This window comes from Neltuma alba, unplaced genomic scaffold, assembly GCF_004799145.2.
Source record: "Neltuma alba isolate B1F8T4 unplaced genomic scaffold, ASM479914v2 tig00006982_pilon, whole genome shotgun sequence".
Taxonomy (NCBI): Eukaryota; Viridiplantae; Streptophyta; class Magnoliopsida; order Fabales; family Fabaceae; genus Neltuma; species Neltuma alba.
The window spans coordinates 161,297-176,482 of record NW_021634642.1 but is presented as its reverse complement, the minus strand read 5'-3'; the positions used below and the strand labels follow the sequence as shown (position 1 = coordinate 176,482).

Sequence of the window (15,186 nt, the reverse complement as noted above, 5' to 3'; positions counted from 1 at the left end):
AGGTTTTCTAGTAAGCTTTTTTAGCATAATTCAATAACTTATTTTTGTTTTTTCAGAATAAGAGAAAAAATTTTGGGCCTTTGGTTCCTTTTTCAGCCCACGTACACCAGTTTTTCCACCGCCACTTACTTCAACATTTGGGCCTTGCTATTGACTAGGCCCATTAGGACTTCTGCTAGGTTTATTCCTGTCTTCCTTTACCCTCACTTCTTCCTTGTATGTCTCTTTTCTTTCCTGCCGCCCCTTTGTTCGCTCTGCTTTTGACCCGTTTTACTACTTTCTCCAACCTCGAGAACGCTGTCCTTCTGGTAAGGATATCGGGCGACTTTCTTCTGCCACACTTTCTGCGTTCCCTGACCGTTGTTATGTTCCCCCGGTTTGCCGCACTCCGATTTTCTTTCCTTCGTCTTTTCTATTTTATTCCTTTGGACTTTAATAACTAAATTATATGATTTAAAAATTGTTAAACAGTAAAATTAAATCTATTTTTTAAAATAAGAGAAAAATATTATTACGAGATAAATGAAAAAAATTTAAAAAATGAGCAGAGAGGTTAGAAAATTTATTAGAGATAAAATTAATAAAAACGCACTTAAAGTTGAGACACTTCTTAGTAGGATGTTATAAAAAAGATCCAATCATTTCAAATTTTGAAATCTTAAAGATAAGAACGAAGGGAGTATTTAATTATTAAACATTTTTTTTATGATTATTATCAAATAACTTTGATCTCTCTCCACTCCCATTTCACTTCAACTTCTAATTATTAAACTTCTATCGCTTTTTCAGTCCCCAAAGAAAAAAACTTCTATCGTTTTGGGTTGCCTTTAATTGAAGTGCTAGCTAGTTGCAATTAATGGCCGATACGGACTCTATCGAAATAACCTTAGATGTGGCTACCGAAGCGAACCCTAACGAAAATATGGGAGATAATACGGAGCAGGAGGAAGAGAACATGAACAGAGAAACAAAGCGGCAGTCCAGGGCATTTAGCGGCAAAGTGATGAGTGGGCTGATAGAAATGCAGTTCCGCGATGACATGGCATTTCTTCGCGGCAAAAAGATGCGTAATCTGATCAAAATGCTGGAAAGTTCATCAGTTGATGATTTTCAATTTTGTGGCAACGAAAAGATGCATGAACTGATGGAAAAGCAGTTCTGTTCATTGGCTAATGATATGCCATTTTATGGAAACAGGGTACATACTATGTGTTATGAGTTGTATGAGGCGGCTTCTGATAAAAATGCAGATGCAGATAGATTTGTTTATGTACTGGAGCAAGTTTGTGCAGAAAATAAAGTTGATGTGGCCGCCATTTTTAATCATGTCACTCCCACAGGTGATTCGTTGCTTCATGTTGCAGCCCAACATGGGAGTGAACAGGTTTTATGTCTTATTGCTTTTCACTATCCTAAGCTTTTGTACCAGACAAATATGATAGGTGATACTCCACTTCATGTTGCTGCCAGAGCTAAGAATCTTCTCGCCATTAAGAACATTCTCGACTTGGATAAACATTTCATGACATCTGAGGAGGTGGAATCTATAGATAAAATGGAGTTTATCATGTTACGCAACAATTATGGGAGGACAGCTCTGCACGAAGCTGTTTTGAGCAAGGATTATTCTGTGGTTCTTTTCCTTTTAGTTGCACATAAGCGAAGTGATCTGGCCACTTACTGGACTTGGAACTATGATTTTAGTTGTAAATCGCCAATGTATTTAGCAGTTCTGATAAGGGACAAGGATATTCTTTATCTTCTCTTGAGGTTAATTCCAATCCCCTCTGGCAAAACCATGTCAAATGGGGACTCTCCACTTCATGCTGCAATATCAGAACGAACTAAAGGTAAGCATACTCTTAAAATGATTAAGTTCATGTTTGTTTCACTTTTCCCTAATATATTTTGTCTTATGCGTGAAGGTCTATTGAAAAAGATTGTTGATACAAGAAAAGAGCTACTGGATCAAAGGGATGAGAACAACAACACTCCCTTTCATTATGCAGCATACTCTGGTTACATGGAAGGAGTTTGTATAATGTTAGAAACTTCTCCCATGATTGCTTTTCAACGAAACTCAGATGGCAATCTTCCAATTCACCTCGCCTGCGAAGAGGGCAATGTTGAAGTGGTCAAAAAGTTGCTTGAAATGGATTGGTCATTAAATGCTGGACTTTTCTTGAATCATAAAGGTCAAAACATTCTTCACATTGCAGCAATGAAGGGACGAACTCAAGTGGTAAAAAATCTATTGAACCACCCCAAGATTCATCATGACACTATAAATAAGGGAGATATAAATGGAGATACTCCCTTACATTTGGCTTCAAGAGAATTGCGTCTCTGGACTCTACTCCTTCTATCACAAGACCAAAGGATCGATTTGAACCTAGTCAATAACAATGGTTTGACAGCTCGAGATGTTGTTTGGACGCAACGTAGGATTCCTGAGACACGTCAAGAGGTAAGATTGACAAGCATCTATGTCTTCTTTTTATTAACTTTCTAAAAGGTTTTGATTCTAAAGACTTATTTTCTTAGTAATAGAATAAACATGTAAGCCTGTTTGATTTGACTACCTTGCAGCTTCTAGCAACTGTAATTTTATATAATGCTGGTGTGGACGTGAAGGCAAATATGTTGAGCATGCCACAAACAACATCCATCAATAAAGAATGGAATGTGAAGGATGCAGCCAACACACTCATACTTGTAGCCATACTCATAGCTACAGTGACTTTTGCAGCTGGTTTCACAGTACCAGGTGGTTTTTACTCATCGGATGGCCCAATCCCAAAACAAAAAGGCATGGCACTTTTGGCCGATCAAACCCTATTCAAGATATTCATGGCTTTTAACACTATTGCTATGTATAGCTCCATTATTGGTTCTATCATTCTTCTGTGGGTCCCAATTGGAGATCATCGTATTGCAACACGAGCATATAAGCATGCTCTGTTATTTGTTTTTGTGGCCATTATAGCAATGCCCGTTGCGTTTCTGGCTGCTATACACTTGATGGTGAGCAATACCACTACAGTTGCACACGCCATAAGTGTGATTGGATTCATCTCCATTTTCGTAATGATATTTGTTGGTTGTCTAGGATGGCTTCGACTTGATAGTCGTCGTCCCGTGCTTCGTCCAATCATAGGCTTGTTTACTAGGATCATTCTTGTTTTAGGCTATGGATGCCATGATACTTGGTATGGCGATTTTGTCAGCAAAGTCAGCCAAGTCGATCAAGATGACGCCAAAAATCAAATCAAATGATGAAGCGAGCATTTGCAAAGCGATATCAATGATGAGGTTGCAGCCAATAGTTTCCAAGATCCAGTTACAAATGTTAATTGTCATCGTTGCCCGTGCTTTTAGTGTCATGATGTTCATCTAAAATTATGTGATTCTTGGGTGTGATTTGTGTATTATGTCAACTAGTTCATGTAATCTGAGAGTAATTTTATGTGTATGAATAAAAACATCTTGTTTTAACATTGTCACCGAGTTGGAGAATAAAGTACTGTTGTTTTAACATTCGTTTTTGGTAAATAGTTACTATTGTATATTTGGTTCAATTTTTCTTGAACTAGGTTCAAATAAAGCGAACTAGATTTTGTTACTAGTAATAATAGACAAGAGCACGGTAAAAAGGTTAAAAGGTTAGCGGCCCTAGTCACAACACCACTCCCCATACTTGGATGAGATCCCAAATTCAAGTTTGGCATTAACATATTTGTATATGCATCTGTGTTTAATTATATTAAACAATTAATTTAAAAGAAAAAAGAGAGAACACTTAGAAAGTTCTAGGTGGAATCCTAGTTTAATTTGTTTTATTCATGTCCACCCTGTTCAGCCTTGATCCAAGTATAAAGCAAAATAAATGAGCCGGGACCATCATATCCATGTTGATTCACAACATAATCAAAATGAAGTACCAGTGGAATCATAACAGACATCCAACTACAAAAGCCAAATTAGAAATAGAACAGAAAATAAAAATATCGTACTCCTATAATCCTGAATTTCAGCACCAATTGTACACAGCTCAGACTGAATCAAACATTTGTTTATGCCTTTAATTATGCACCCACTAGGGATTCAGAGAGACAGGTTTCTCACTTCTTGTCCCAGAAGTCCTAGATGGAGGGGCGTGCACCGTAATCGGAAGAACCCATTCACATTTTCAGGATGTTCATACCTGAGGTTCGGAAACCATATGGCTTAAAATACAATCACTGGCTAATTCAAAAGTTCAAAGTGCTTTAAAACTAAGAATGCTATTAGACCCTCTTATTTCATTCCATGAGATATCGAAACAGATGAAAGGGCGGGCTTCTGCGCTTTTCTGGTTATGCATCATGATATCATATATATATATATATATATATATATATATATAAAATCATGTTATCTATCATGACAGTTAATTGTTGGAGGCTTAAGGGCAGCCTTCTATATTGTGCAACCCAGCGCTTGTTGTCAACTGCCATCGATAGCTGGCCAATTCTGCAGTTGCAGTGGTAATATTTTTGTTGGACACAGTCAAACCAAGTAAAATTGCGACAGTATGAACTTAGGTGTGTTAGAGGTAAACAGAGAGAGTAGAGAGTAAACAGTAAAGATATGTATTCAATCGAAACTCAACACAATATCTAGCATCCTATTTATAGACCACTAGTTCACCGCCCATTTCCTATTTACCTTATTGCCCTACTAATACTTTTACCAATTTACCACATATCAATATACTCCCCCCAACAAAAGATCCTTGTCCTCAAGGATCTACACAAAAGTGGAAATTAAAACATATATGTGAGGTAAGGCTTTCGATTTTTTTTTTAATCATAAGTTGCTAAGACTGGAAGGAGAAAAAAAAAATAATGGACATTAAAACCCAAACTTGCTGCAGCTGTCCTTCAAATCCCAATTCCACCGTCGCACTTGATGCCAAAACCCAACGAGTAGAAGACCCATAATTGGTGAACGAGACCATCGCAGCATTTTTCCCTTTTTTTCCCTCCCATCACAGCTAAAGTGATTCCAAGGCAACCAGAATGGTGAGCCATGATTGCAGATGACAAGTGCACGCTCCTTACCGATCAAACGAAAGGTTTCACTATCAATAAATGATCGGCCTTTAACTCTTGCACACAAACCAAAAATCCATACGAGTTCCAGCCACAACAATTCTGTTACAATCCTACTGACATTACATGTTGCGGTGATGAGATTAATGACAAGAACAAAGGCTAAGAAGAGCACTAACTGTACACAGTAAAAAATCCCATGTATTCTACATCTGATTAATCCAGAAATTCTGTTCATTGGCTCACATTTGAGGAAGAAGCTGTGCTTTAAGCTTCGGAGATACTTACAAAACTTAAAATAGTGGATTGCCTATACATTTCATCTTCTTTAGTCAAACGGCAGAAATAACACAAGTGGATTAAACTGCTTTCTGAGAATATTTATTCAAATTAGAGAATATTAGGATGATGCTTTCCATTTCTAAGTTTGGTTCAGCCAAAGAAAATTGGGAAATTGGATTAGGACCAAATGACATTTTAAGAAAAGGGCTCACTGAGCAAGACAGCTAATTATTGACCCCAACCCTACCAGTGTTGTAGTTTAAACTAGAATGACCCTGTTATTACAAGTTGAAGTCTTGGTTTGTGAAATGCTTCCCCCAATCGTGACATGCTCAGAGTAAACCTGCTCTCTCAATGAGCATGTCCAACCCTTTTAATGTATGAGGATTTGTTGGTTGAGTTTTAAACCAACGTAGTGTGGCCGCCAGCTGTAGCTAATAATTTCCTAATATATGATGTGTCTTCTCTCGTATGACGTAGAATATATATTGATTTTAAAACTATTGGATGAATAATCTAGACATAAAAAAAAAAAAAATTGTTTAGTTAAGCTTTCAAAGTAACGAGCTCTAATACGTGTTATAATATTTTATTGATGGTTAGTATTATAAATTATTTGTGACAATTTTGTTTAAATTATGAATGGGTTGGTCTTCCATGTTCGTATTGACGTGAAACTAAGAATAAAGGAAAGACTGATAGCATGTAGTCGTCGATGAAAAGTATCATATTGATTAGATTGGGAAAGTAAGTGTGTTTATTGTTTAATGACCAAATCATGATAACATAAATAATTTTCATTTTCATTTCAATTCCCAAGATCAAGTGATGAAAATTTCATTTTTTATTTCCTAAAAAAATTCAATATTTTCTTATAACCTGTGTGATTTTCACATCAACTTCACAAGGAATATATATAATTGACATGGAAATCATAATTCTAACCCCATGTTTGATATGAGGAAAATTGAGAGGAGGGAAAATTTTTTTAATGAGTTTGATTTGAAAAATTGGAGAAATGGGGTTATAAATTTTGGTAAAGAAAATATGTGAGATAAAACAGTAAAAAAAAAATTAAAATTCTTAAATCTACTTTTTTAATTTTTTAAATCGAATTCATTAAAATTTTCTTCCTCCTTTCTCCCCTCAGATATAATCTGCCATGAAAAATTTAACCAAATTTATTTAGAAGACTTAATGTTTTTGACGGTTCTGCAAAGAACGAACATGAAAAAAAAGAAGTCGAAAAGGGTATTTTTATTACTGTCTATTCGTAAAAACAAGTGTGAATAGAAGGGGAAATAGGAATTGTAACGATGACTAAATGCCTAAATAAAGGAAAGCTGATCAATGCAGATAAATATATAGCGAGAATGATGCACCCAAACTGCAACACACAAAGAAATAACTTCTTTATTTTTGCTGTTAATTGAATGCTTTCATTTGTAGATCTTCAGTACAAAAACAATAATATTGAATATTCGGTTCATTGATGATAAACAATTCAAGGATATGAATGGCTCAAAAAATCATTTTCTTAGTGCAAATGACAGAACATTGTATTCAAAACGCGACTTCATAAGATAACTAAATAAATTCATATTGACCACACTATTCTAATCTCTAAGCTTACCATCTAACAAACCATCATTTGTCTTATCTAGATAGTTAACACTGACTAGAACTGTTTAATGCATATATAGCATAAAGGTTTACCTAATGCTGAAACTAAGTTGAACCAGAAAATCAATTACGAGTTATCGTTCTGAATTGCATTTGATAATTGACGCTGCTAGCTAGTTGCATTAATGGCTGATTTGGGTTGTACTGATATATTAATTTTTCATGATGACGAGATGAAGCCCAAGAAGAAGTCTACACGTATTTTGGAGGAGCTAGAGGAACATATGACAAGTGAGGGGATGGAAAAGGAGTTCCAAAAGCATATGAAAATGAAGTCCAGCTCATCAGTTGATGATGCACGATTTCGTGGCAACGAAAAGATGCGTGAACTGGCAGACGATATGCCATTTTGTGACAACATGGTGCACATTATGTAATGAGTTGTACGAGGTGGCTTCTGATGAAAATGCAGATGCAGATAGATTTGTTTACGTACTGGAACAAGTATGTGCAAAAATTAAGGTTGACTTGGCCGCCATTTTCAATCTTGTCACTCCCACAGGTGATTCGTTGCTTCATGTTGCAGCCCAACATGGGAGTGAACAAGTTGTATGGCTTATTGCTTTTCACTATCCTAAGCTTTTGTAACAGACAAATATCAATGGCGATTCTCCGCTTCATGTTGCTGCAAGAGCTAAGAATCTTGTCGCGGTTAGGAAAATTCTGGACTTGGATAAGCACTTCAAGACATCTGAAGAGGAGGCTGAACCTATGGACAAAGTGGAGCTTATAATTAATGTGATGCAGCAATTATGGGAGGACAGCTTTGCACGGAGCTGTTTTGAGAAAGGATTATTCTGTGGTTCATTCCTTTTTAGCTGAACATAAGCAAAGTGGTCTGGCCTCTTATTGGACTTAGAAGTATCATTATGGTTGTAAATCGCCAATGTATTTAGCAGTCCTAACAAGGGCTAAGAATATTGTTCATCTTCTCTTGAGTCAAATTCCAATCCCCTCAGGTAAGGCTGTTTCAGATGGCGACTCCCCCAATATCAGAATGAAATAAAAGTAAGCGTACTCCTGAAATATTATATACTCTCCTTAATATAAGAACTAGTTGACTAATTTGAGGAGATTATGAAGCTTAAATAAATTGCTTTAAAGTACTCCTCCAATCCTTTATGTAAGACCTAATTCATTAATTTGAGTAGATTAAGGATGTTAGTTAAATTAGTTAATGTGATATATATTTGTTTTTTAAACATCTAAAGCATCTTTCCTTAATTCACTCCTCTCTCTCCTACTTAATTATCGTTAGGGGAATATCAATAGGATTAATTTGAATAAAATTGATAAATATGTGAAATAGATCTTACGTATGGAATCAATATCAACTCGTCAATTTGATCCTACATTAAAGACTAGAAGAGTATTATATTCATCGTTGTTCTCTAAACTAATTGGCCCAACTTATAAATTGATATATAATCTAATAATATATATAGGTATTTTAAAGTGGACATGTAATGTATAATATAATTAAGTAATTTTTTAGCATTCTAAATTTTTTTAAATTAGCCAACTGACTGTTATACTAAAGATTGATGTGGTAATTAATTTTGTATTTGTTTTACTTTTTGCCTAATATATGTTTGTTTTTTCCTTTCCTTTTTTTTGGTGTGAAGACCTATTGAAGATGATCGTTGATATAAAGGAAGAGTTATTGTATCAAAGAGATGAGAAGAACAATAATACTCCTCTTCATTATGCAACATACTTTAGTTACATGGAAGGGGTTTGTATAATGTTAGAAACTTCTGCCATGATTTCTTTTCAACAAAACTCAGATGGCAATCTTCCAATTCATCCCGCTTGCAAAAAGGGAAGTGTTAAAGTGGTCAAAAACTTGCTTGAAATAGAGTGGCCTAATGCTGGACGTTGGTCCAATAATAAAGGTCTGAACAGTCTTCACATTGCAGCAATGAAGGGATAAATTGATGGGATAAAATATCTATTGAAGCACCCCAAGATTCGTCATGATACTGTGAATGAGAGAGATGTAAATTTAAATGGAGATACTTCCTTACATTTGGCTTCAGGAGAATTGTGTCTTTGGACTCTACTCCTTCTATCACAAAACAAAATGATCAATGTCAACCTAGTCAATAACCAAGATTTAACAGCTTGAGATGTTGTTCGAATGCAACGTAGGATTGCAATGACATGACAAGAGGTATGATTTATAAGTATCTATGTCTTCTTTTACAACTTTCTAAAAAGTTTTAATCCAAAAGTTTCTTTGTCTTAAATACAAGACCTCAATTCTCCTTATTATTTATTTTCCTGCCAAAATATCCCTATTGATTGTAGGGGATTAGCACCAAAGGGTGGTCTCAATACACAGGATTAAACAAGATAGCTTAAGGAGATCAACACACATTTGTGATAGATAACTAATTTAACTAATTTTTATAAATTCTCCAAATTATTTATCTAGCTTTTATATTGGAATATTAAGAAAATTAGTTAAACTGGTTACTTGTCATAAATGTGTGTTGTTATCTTTAAACTATCCTAATCAATCATGTATATTGGATGATTGTAATTATCCTTGGCGGGAATTTCTTATAATCATTAGAAATGTTTTGAAAAAAGTTAGGGGACAAAGTGGATTAAAGTTTTATATTTAGTATTAAATCTAACCATCAACTAACTCTTATATTAAGAACCGATAGAGGTAATACTAGCTCTAGCAGACATAACTTTAGATAATGCTGGCGTGCCCCTAAAGGCAAATATGCTAGCCAAACAAAGCATAACATCCACCAATAAAGAATGGAATGTGAAGGAAGCAACCAACACACTCATGCTTGTGGCCATACTCATAGCCACAATGACATTTTCGGCTCGTTGTGCAGTTTCAGGTGGGTTTTATTTATCGGATGGTCTAATCACAAAACAAAAAGGCTTATCACTTTTGGCAGATCAAACACTGTTCTAAATATTCATGGTTTTGAACCCTATTGCTATGTACATTTCCACCATTGATTCTGTCATTCTTCTATGGTTCCCAATTGAAAAACATTTCTGTCTTTTTCCGTTTGTTTATTTCCAATCCTCTTCCGTTTTTATTATACCAAACATCATTAAAATAAATGTTCACCTCCCTTTTTCATGCATACCGGACCCTATCTTTTTATACTCCTTTTCATTCCATTCCCTTAAAATTCTTTCGAAGACACGAAACATAACCTTAAAGTTTCAGGAAAGGCATTTAATATGCGTTCATATTAGAATAGATCTTTTTAACTATTGGCTAGCTAGGTGAATTCTTCCTTAAAGTTAATTGACTCATTAAATAAAGAAAAGCTAAAATACTTGCTTGATGTCTTGTTACGTAGTGTTGTTTATATTCTGTTCAATGACTTATGTCAGTGTTAATACTTCTTTGCTAATCTTAAAAAGTGCTGCAAAAAAATAACATGTTTCCATTGCCATTAGGTGTTGCAATAAACAGATATCTCCATTGGTCCTTTTGTTGTAATTTTGTTGAGGAATCTTCTCTCTGAATATTGAAATAGGATTTACAACTAGAAGCATTTCTGACCATGTTTCCAGAAGCAGCAGTAACAAAAAGGTAATGGCTTTTGGTAGAACAGAGTTCTGAGGATTTTACTATGCTTAAAATCTAACTCTAGGGTTATAAGATAAGCCGAATTTATTTAACAAAAGAAGTTTCAGAATTAGTCTTAGTTTTCTGAAATTTGAGAGCAAACACGTCTAAAATATAATGAACTTAAACTACAGTAGATGTACTGCGGGTTTGTTGGCTTACGGGTATTATCATGGTAGTTCTTAGTCCTTTGTTGTTGACAGTTTTCCTTTTGTCTCGCATGTGCTAAAAGTAATTTACAAATTATCTGTTGGGACTTAAGCTATGCTATATTCTGATTTATGAGTTTTTAATCTGAAAATGGCACTGCAATTATATATTTACTACTAGTTCGGGAAAGAGGTTCAATGAACCTTTAGCCTTTTCCCTCCACGTTGTGGGTTGAGCAAGGATGACATCCTTGACTTCTAGCTCACTTTTTCTTCATAAACGATGCTCTTTAAAGAGAATGTTCACTGAGTGATGAATTTATGATGAAGTGAGCCTAGTGCCATGTATGGCACTACAGAGATTTCTGTTTCTTCTACCTACAACACGAGTGTAAATTTCAGTTCACCATAATGCCCTGAACTGCCTGGCCACTGGTTTTCCAGCATGGTTCTTGCAGTCACTGCTAGATGATTAATTAGATGAAGAAACTCCAGATGCTGATTAGAATAGTGCTCACACGCAGATTTACCTCTGATTGGTTGTTGCATTCTAATAAATTAATATAATTTATATATGTGTGTGTGCGCGCGCGCGCGAAATACTTGTACATAGTCAGGTAACATTTCAGACTTGGCTTCTTGGTTAAATTCGTGCTTGGATACGTCATAGAACATGGGTTTGATTAATATGTAGAATTGAGAGTGTGTTTATTTTATATACTTATGATGCGAGTAATAATTTCTGGTAACAATAAGGTGCTAAAGTTATCTCTCTTATTGGTCTTGACCAACTTTGGGTCTCTGTTGAACTTGGATTATGTGAGATGATGAGCAGAGAAGCGATCAGTCCTGCACTGGCTCCTAAGGATGGTAATTGGGGTTTTGATATCGCAGAGCGTGAAGCAATTCTCCCAGCTGGAACAGTGGATAAGAATGCAAAAAGGATGTATAAAGAGGTACGGCTTGAGGACTAGATATTTTTCAACTCAGAATTTTTTGGCTGCTACTTGTTTATGCAATTACAGATTTTAATTGCGATTGATGGAATTTTTGCCTGATAAACACCTGTTGCCCAAATGGGAAGAGCCAGTTTTGGGTACAAGAGCTAGATATGAGCAAGTGATTAATGACCTTGCAGATAATTATCATACCGAGAACTTGCTGCTTGTCACACATGGTAAGGTTCTAATTTCTTTTATGTTCAACTTATGGCAAAGGCACCTTTTGATGATGAACAAATTTCTTCTTACCTTTCCCCTTGCATGACAGAATTTACAATGGGAATGAAGATTTTAATAAAACAAAAAGGGTGGATTATCGTTTGCTCTCCCATTTAATTTGGCACTAAACTGGTTTGCCACTTATGCTTTAAATTTGTGTGCCACTGAACCCTCTTCTAATCTATGTTATTATTTAATTACACCGAGGTTTTGAGGAAATTACTCTTGTGATTCTTAAATAGGAATTAATAGTTTGAGCGTTAGAAGTCTATTGCAAACAATTTATAATGTTGTGGGACTAAAACTAGGACTACGCTCATACTGTGTTTCCAAATATCACCTACACGGCTTCAGAAGACTGAAACTATTCAATGTATAAGTGAATATCCTTTTGACAATCTAACTGTTCTTCACTTGGTCATGCACACGATTATATCTGTTAGAGCTGAATACCAAAGGGTGTTTAAATATAACATAGGGGCCTAAATACACTTCTGCTGCTAGGAGGTAAACTGATTACTGACCAAGTTAACTAGGGATAGATCGTAACTGTTTTTTTTTGGGGGGGGGGGGGGGAGCGAGTTGGAACTTGCAAATCAGTCATCTAGATGAACTTCCTTTTTTTTGGCAAGAGTTCCAATTTGAATTGTAAATTATTTGTGCTCTTTGCAGGGGAAGGAATTGGAGTGGCTCTTGCTGCTCTCTTAAAGAATGCCATAGTATATGAAGTAGACTATTGCGCATATGTAGAGCTTAAACGACCCATTTTCAAGGAAGATCAATCTTTTACTGCTGGAGAGTTTGAAGTGCTTACTCGTTCTGGTCAAACCGGCATTGGTTTTATCCACCCGAGTGCTTAAACCATTGACGCCAGCAAAACATGATAGTTAGGAAGCATAGATTGGGACTGGAACCACACTTCATGTCTGTGGATAAAATCTTCCTCATAGTCAGACTAGGAATTCAAAATATCGAAGGAGGAGGCATTTCCCCAGTTTGTTCACAGTGAGTTAAGCATAAACTTTGCTGATTGATTCCTGCGTTGTTGCAAAAGTAAAATTTGTCTATCCTGTGCTGCTGTAAGCCGAAATAGGATTACCCCTCCTTGGATTTGTATTTGAATTTTTTCTACCAGATAAGGTTTTGCAGAACTAACTCCAGACTTGAATGCCATCCTGCTTGAGGAAACCCATTGGAACAAGACTTTTTTCTCAAGTGAGAATTGACTTTTTTTTTTTGGGGGGGAAAAAAAAAGATTCCGGCAAATGAACTTGGAACCTGGATACCAGCTTAAAGCATTAGAACTTAGGCCATGAGAACAACGTTCGCCAGTGACAATTGATTTGAAAATATTGCAATGTCACCTCACAGAGTTACTAAAAGGATACTGTTTAACTTCTAATTGTTTTCTCTCCGTATTGCAGAATTTAATTGACCACATGTAAATTTGTCAAAAATGACAGTGCTCAATATATTTCTACGTGGAGGAGAGTTGCTTATATGAGTGCAGGAATTATTTGTCATAATAGGCCATTGGCCCTATGCTTTGATTCTTAACACACGGTTAGACAGATCCAAAATCACGCATTTTTGGAAGAAAGTCTTGATCTTGGAAAACATTACGAGGTTTAATGTCAACTTGCGACTAAAATGGTGATTTCTCCTGGCTTTATCCATGCAAGGAAATCTTGCCTATTATTTGATGAGTTTATGAAATTCTACGTTGTTTTATTTGTTGAGCACTTCCCGTAAACAAAGAGCTCTTCAAAAACTATCTCTCAGCACATAAGCTATCTTTCAAATTGCTGTCATGTTACTCTAGTCTTCCTCATTTCCTTCATCAAAGCAACTATGCATTGAGTTTGGAAACTTTCCCGCACAGAACCAAAATATCTTTGTACTAACTCGTCTCGCAGGTTATTGCTTGGCCATTATTTGACATACAAATTTCAAGCCTTCACGTCATTGGTGGCCCCAGCATGGAGTAGGTTTCAATTTTTTAGCACGTCTTGCTCATGTCTTCAATTAACTTGTTGACTGATTGGATAGGTTCAATACACTGCACTCCACCCAAAAAAAATCTTAATACCTCTCTCCATTCGCATCCAACTCCTCCCTTCTCCCGAGTAATAAAGACTTTAAACTGTTAAAAAAGAAAAAAAAAGGAAAAGAAAACTCTGTGTTCGAAGAATATCATGGTTAAATAGAAAACGAATTATGATTATAAAATTTCACAACTCACCACTATGGTAAAGAAGAGTCCGTATGAAAGAAAGAGATTCAACCTAACTTTCAAAATATGTTAAGAGTGGGTTAGGGCACATTCAAGGACATGGCTTATTTTTGTACTTAAAAGAGATCAATCGCTCTTCATGACATATTTTAAGGATAAAAATAGGGAAAATGACAATAAAATACCACTTGAATTCCAAAAAGACAGATAAGGGACCTGAATAAGTAAAATGACAAATAGGGCACTGGGTACCAATCTGGAATTCATATTTTCGGCCAAAAGACCCAAATGCCCTGATGAAATGCGGGAAGACCGAAAGCTGAAAGTGAGAGAAAGGAGAGAGGAAGACCGACACTGATGAAATGCGGGAAGAAGGAAAGAAGAATGTTGGAAATGCTATTATCTTACTCCTTCGCATCACCATTCTGTAGAGATTGTTGATTTTGGTTGTGGGAAAGAGGATTTGTAGTGAGAGAGGGAGTGAACCGAAGCGGAAAGATGAAGCGGAAATCAGAAAACTGGCAAGCAATTACGTAACGTAACTGCTGTCATATGCCTGCTGGTTTTTGGTAAATCCCATTATGTGAATGGTAAATTTCACTATACATGTAGTTAATTATGAATTTTACAAAATACATATTGTGATTTACAACTTTTGTAGTGAAAGTGACTACTTTGTTAATGGGTTTTGCAACCTGTTTTCAGGAGATAAACAACTTGTTTGTAAAAACTAATAAAAGTGACAACTTTTGTAGTCACGTTGAATTAATTGGTTGCAAAAGTCATTTAAGAAGTGGTCATTTTCACTATAAAAGTTGTAAATATCACTGTGTGTTTTGTAAAATTCAGCGTCAAATTTTATTGATTTTTAGAAACAAGTTGCTCATCCCCTGAAAAGAGGTTGCAAAACTCA

General features: G+C 35.7%; 2 protein-coding genes across 2 annotated transcripts; both read left to right on the top strand.

Moving 5' to 3' along the window:
- The first annotated feature begins 856 nt into the window (after window positions 1-856).
- On the top strand, window positions 857-3,276 carry LOC114751549 (protein ACCELERATED CELL DEATH 6-like). Its single transcript, XM_028940205.1, has 3 exons — window positions 857-1,850; window positions 1,926-2,467; window positions 2,590-3,276. Exons 1-3 carry the CDS (start codon window positions 857-859, stop codon window positions 3,274-3,276), a joined length of 2,223 nt encoding a protein of 740 aa, XP_028796038.1.
- Window positions 3,277-7,183: 3,907 nt separating this feature from the next.
- On the top strand, window positions 7,184-13,207 carry LOC114751548 (uncharacterized). The gene is made up of 6 exons (XM_028940204.1): window positions 7,184-7,420; window positions 7,650-7,796; window positions 7,877-7,946; window positions 11,577-11,776; window positions 11,889-11,997; window positions 12,713-13,207. The coding sequence occupies exons 1-6, from the start codon at window positions 7,184-7,186 to the stop codon at window positions 12,898-12,900; spliced, it is 951 nt and encodes a 316-aa protein (XP_028796037.1). The 3' UTR covers window positions 12,901-13,207.
- The last annotated feature ends 1,979 nt before the right edge of the window (window positions 13,208-15,186 follow it).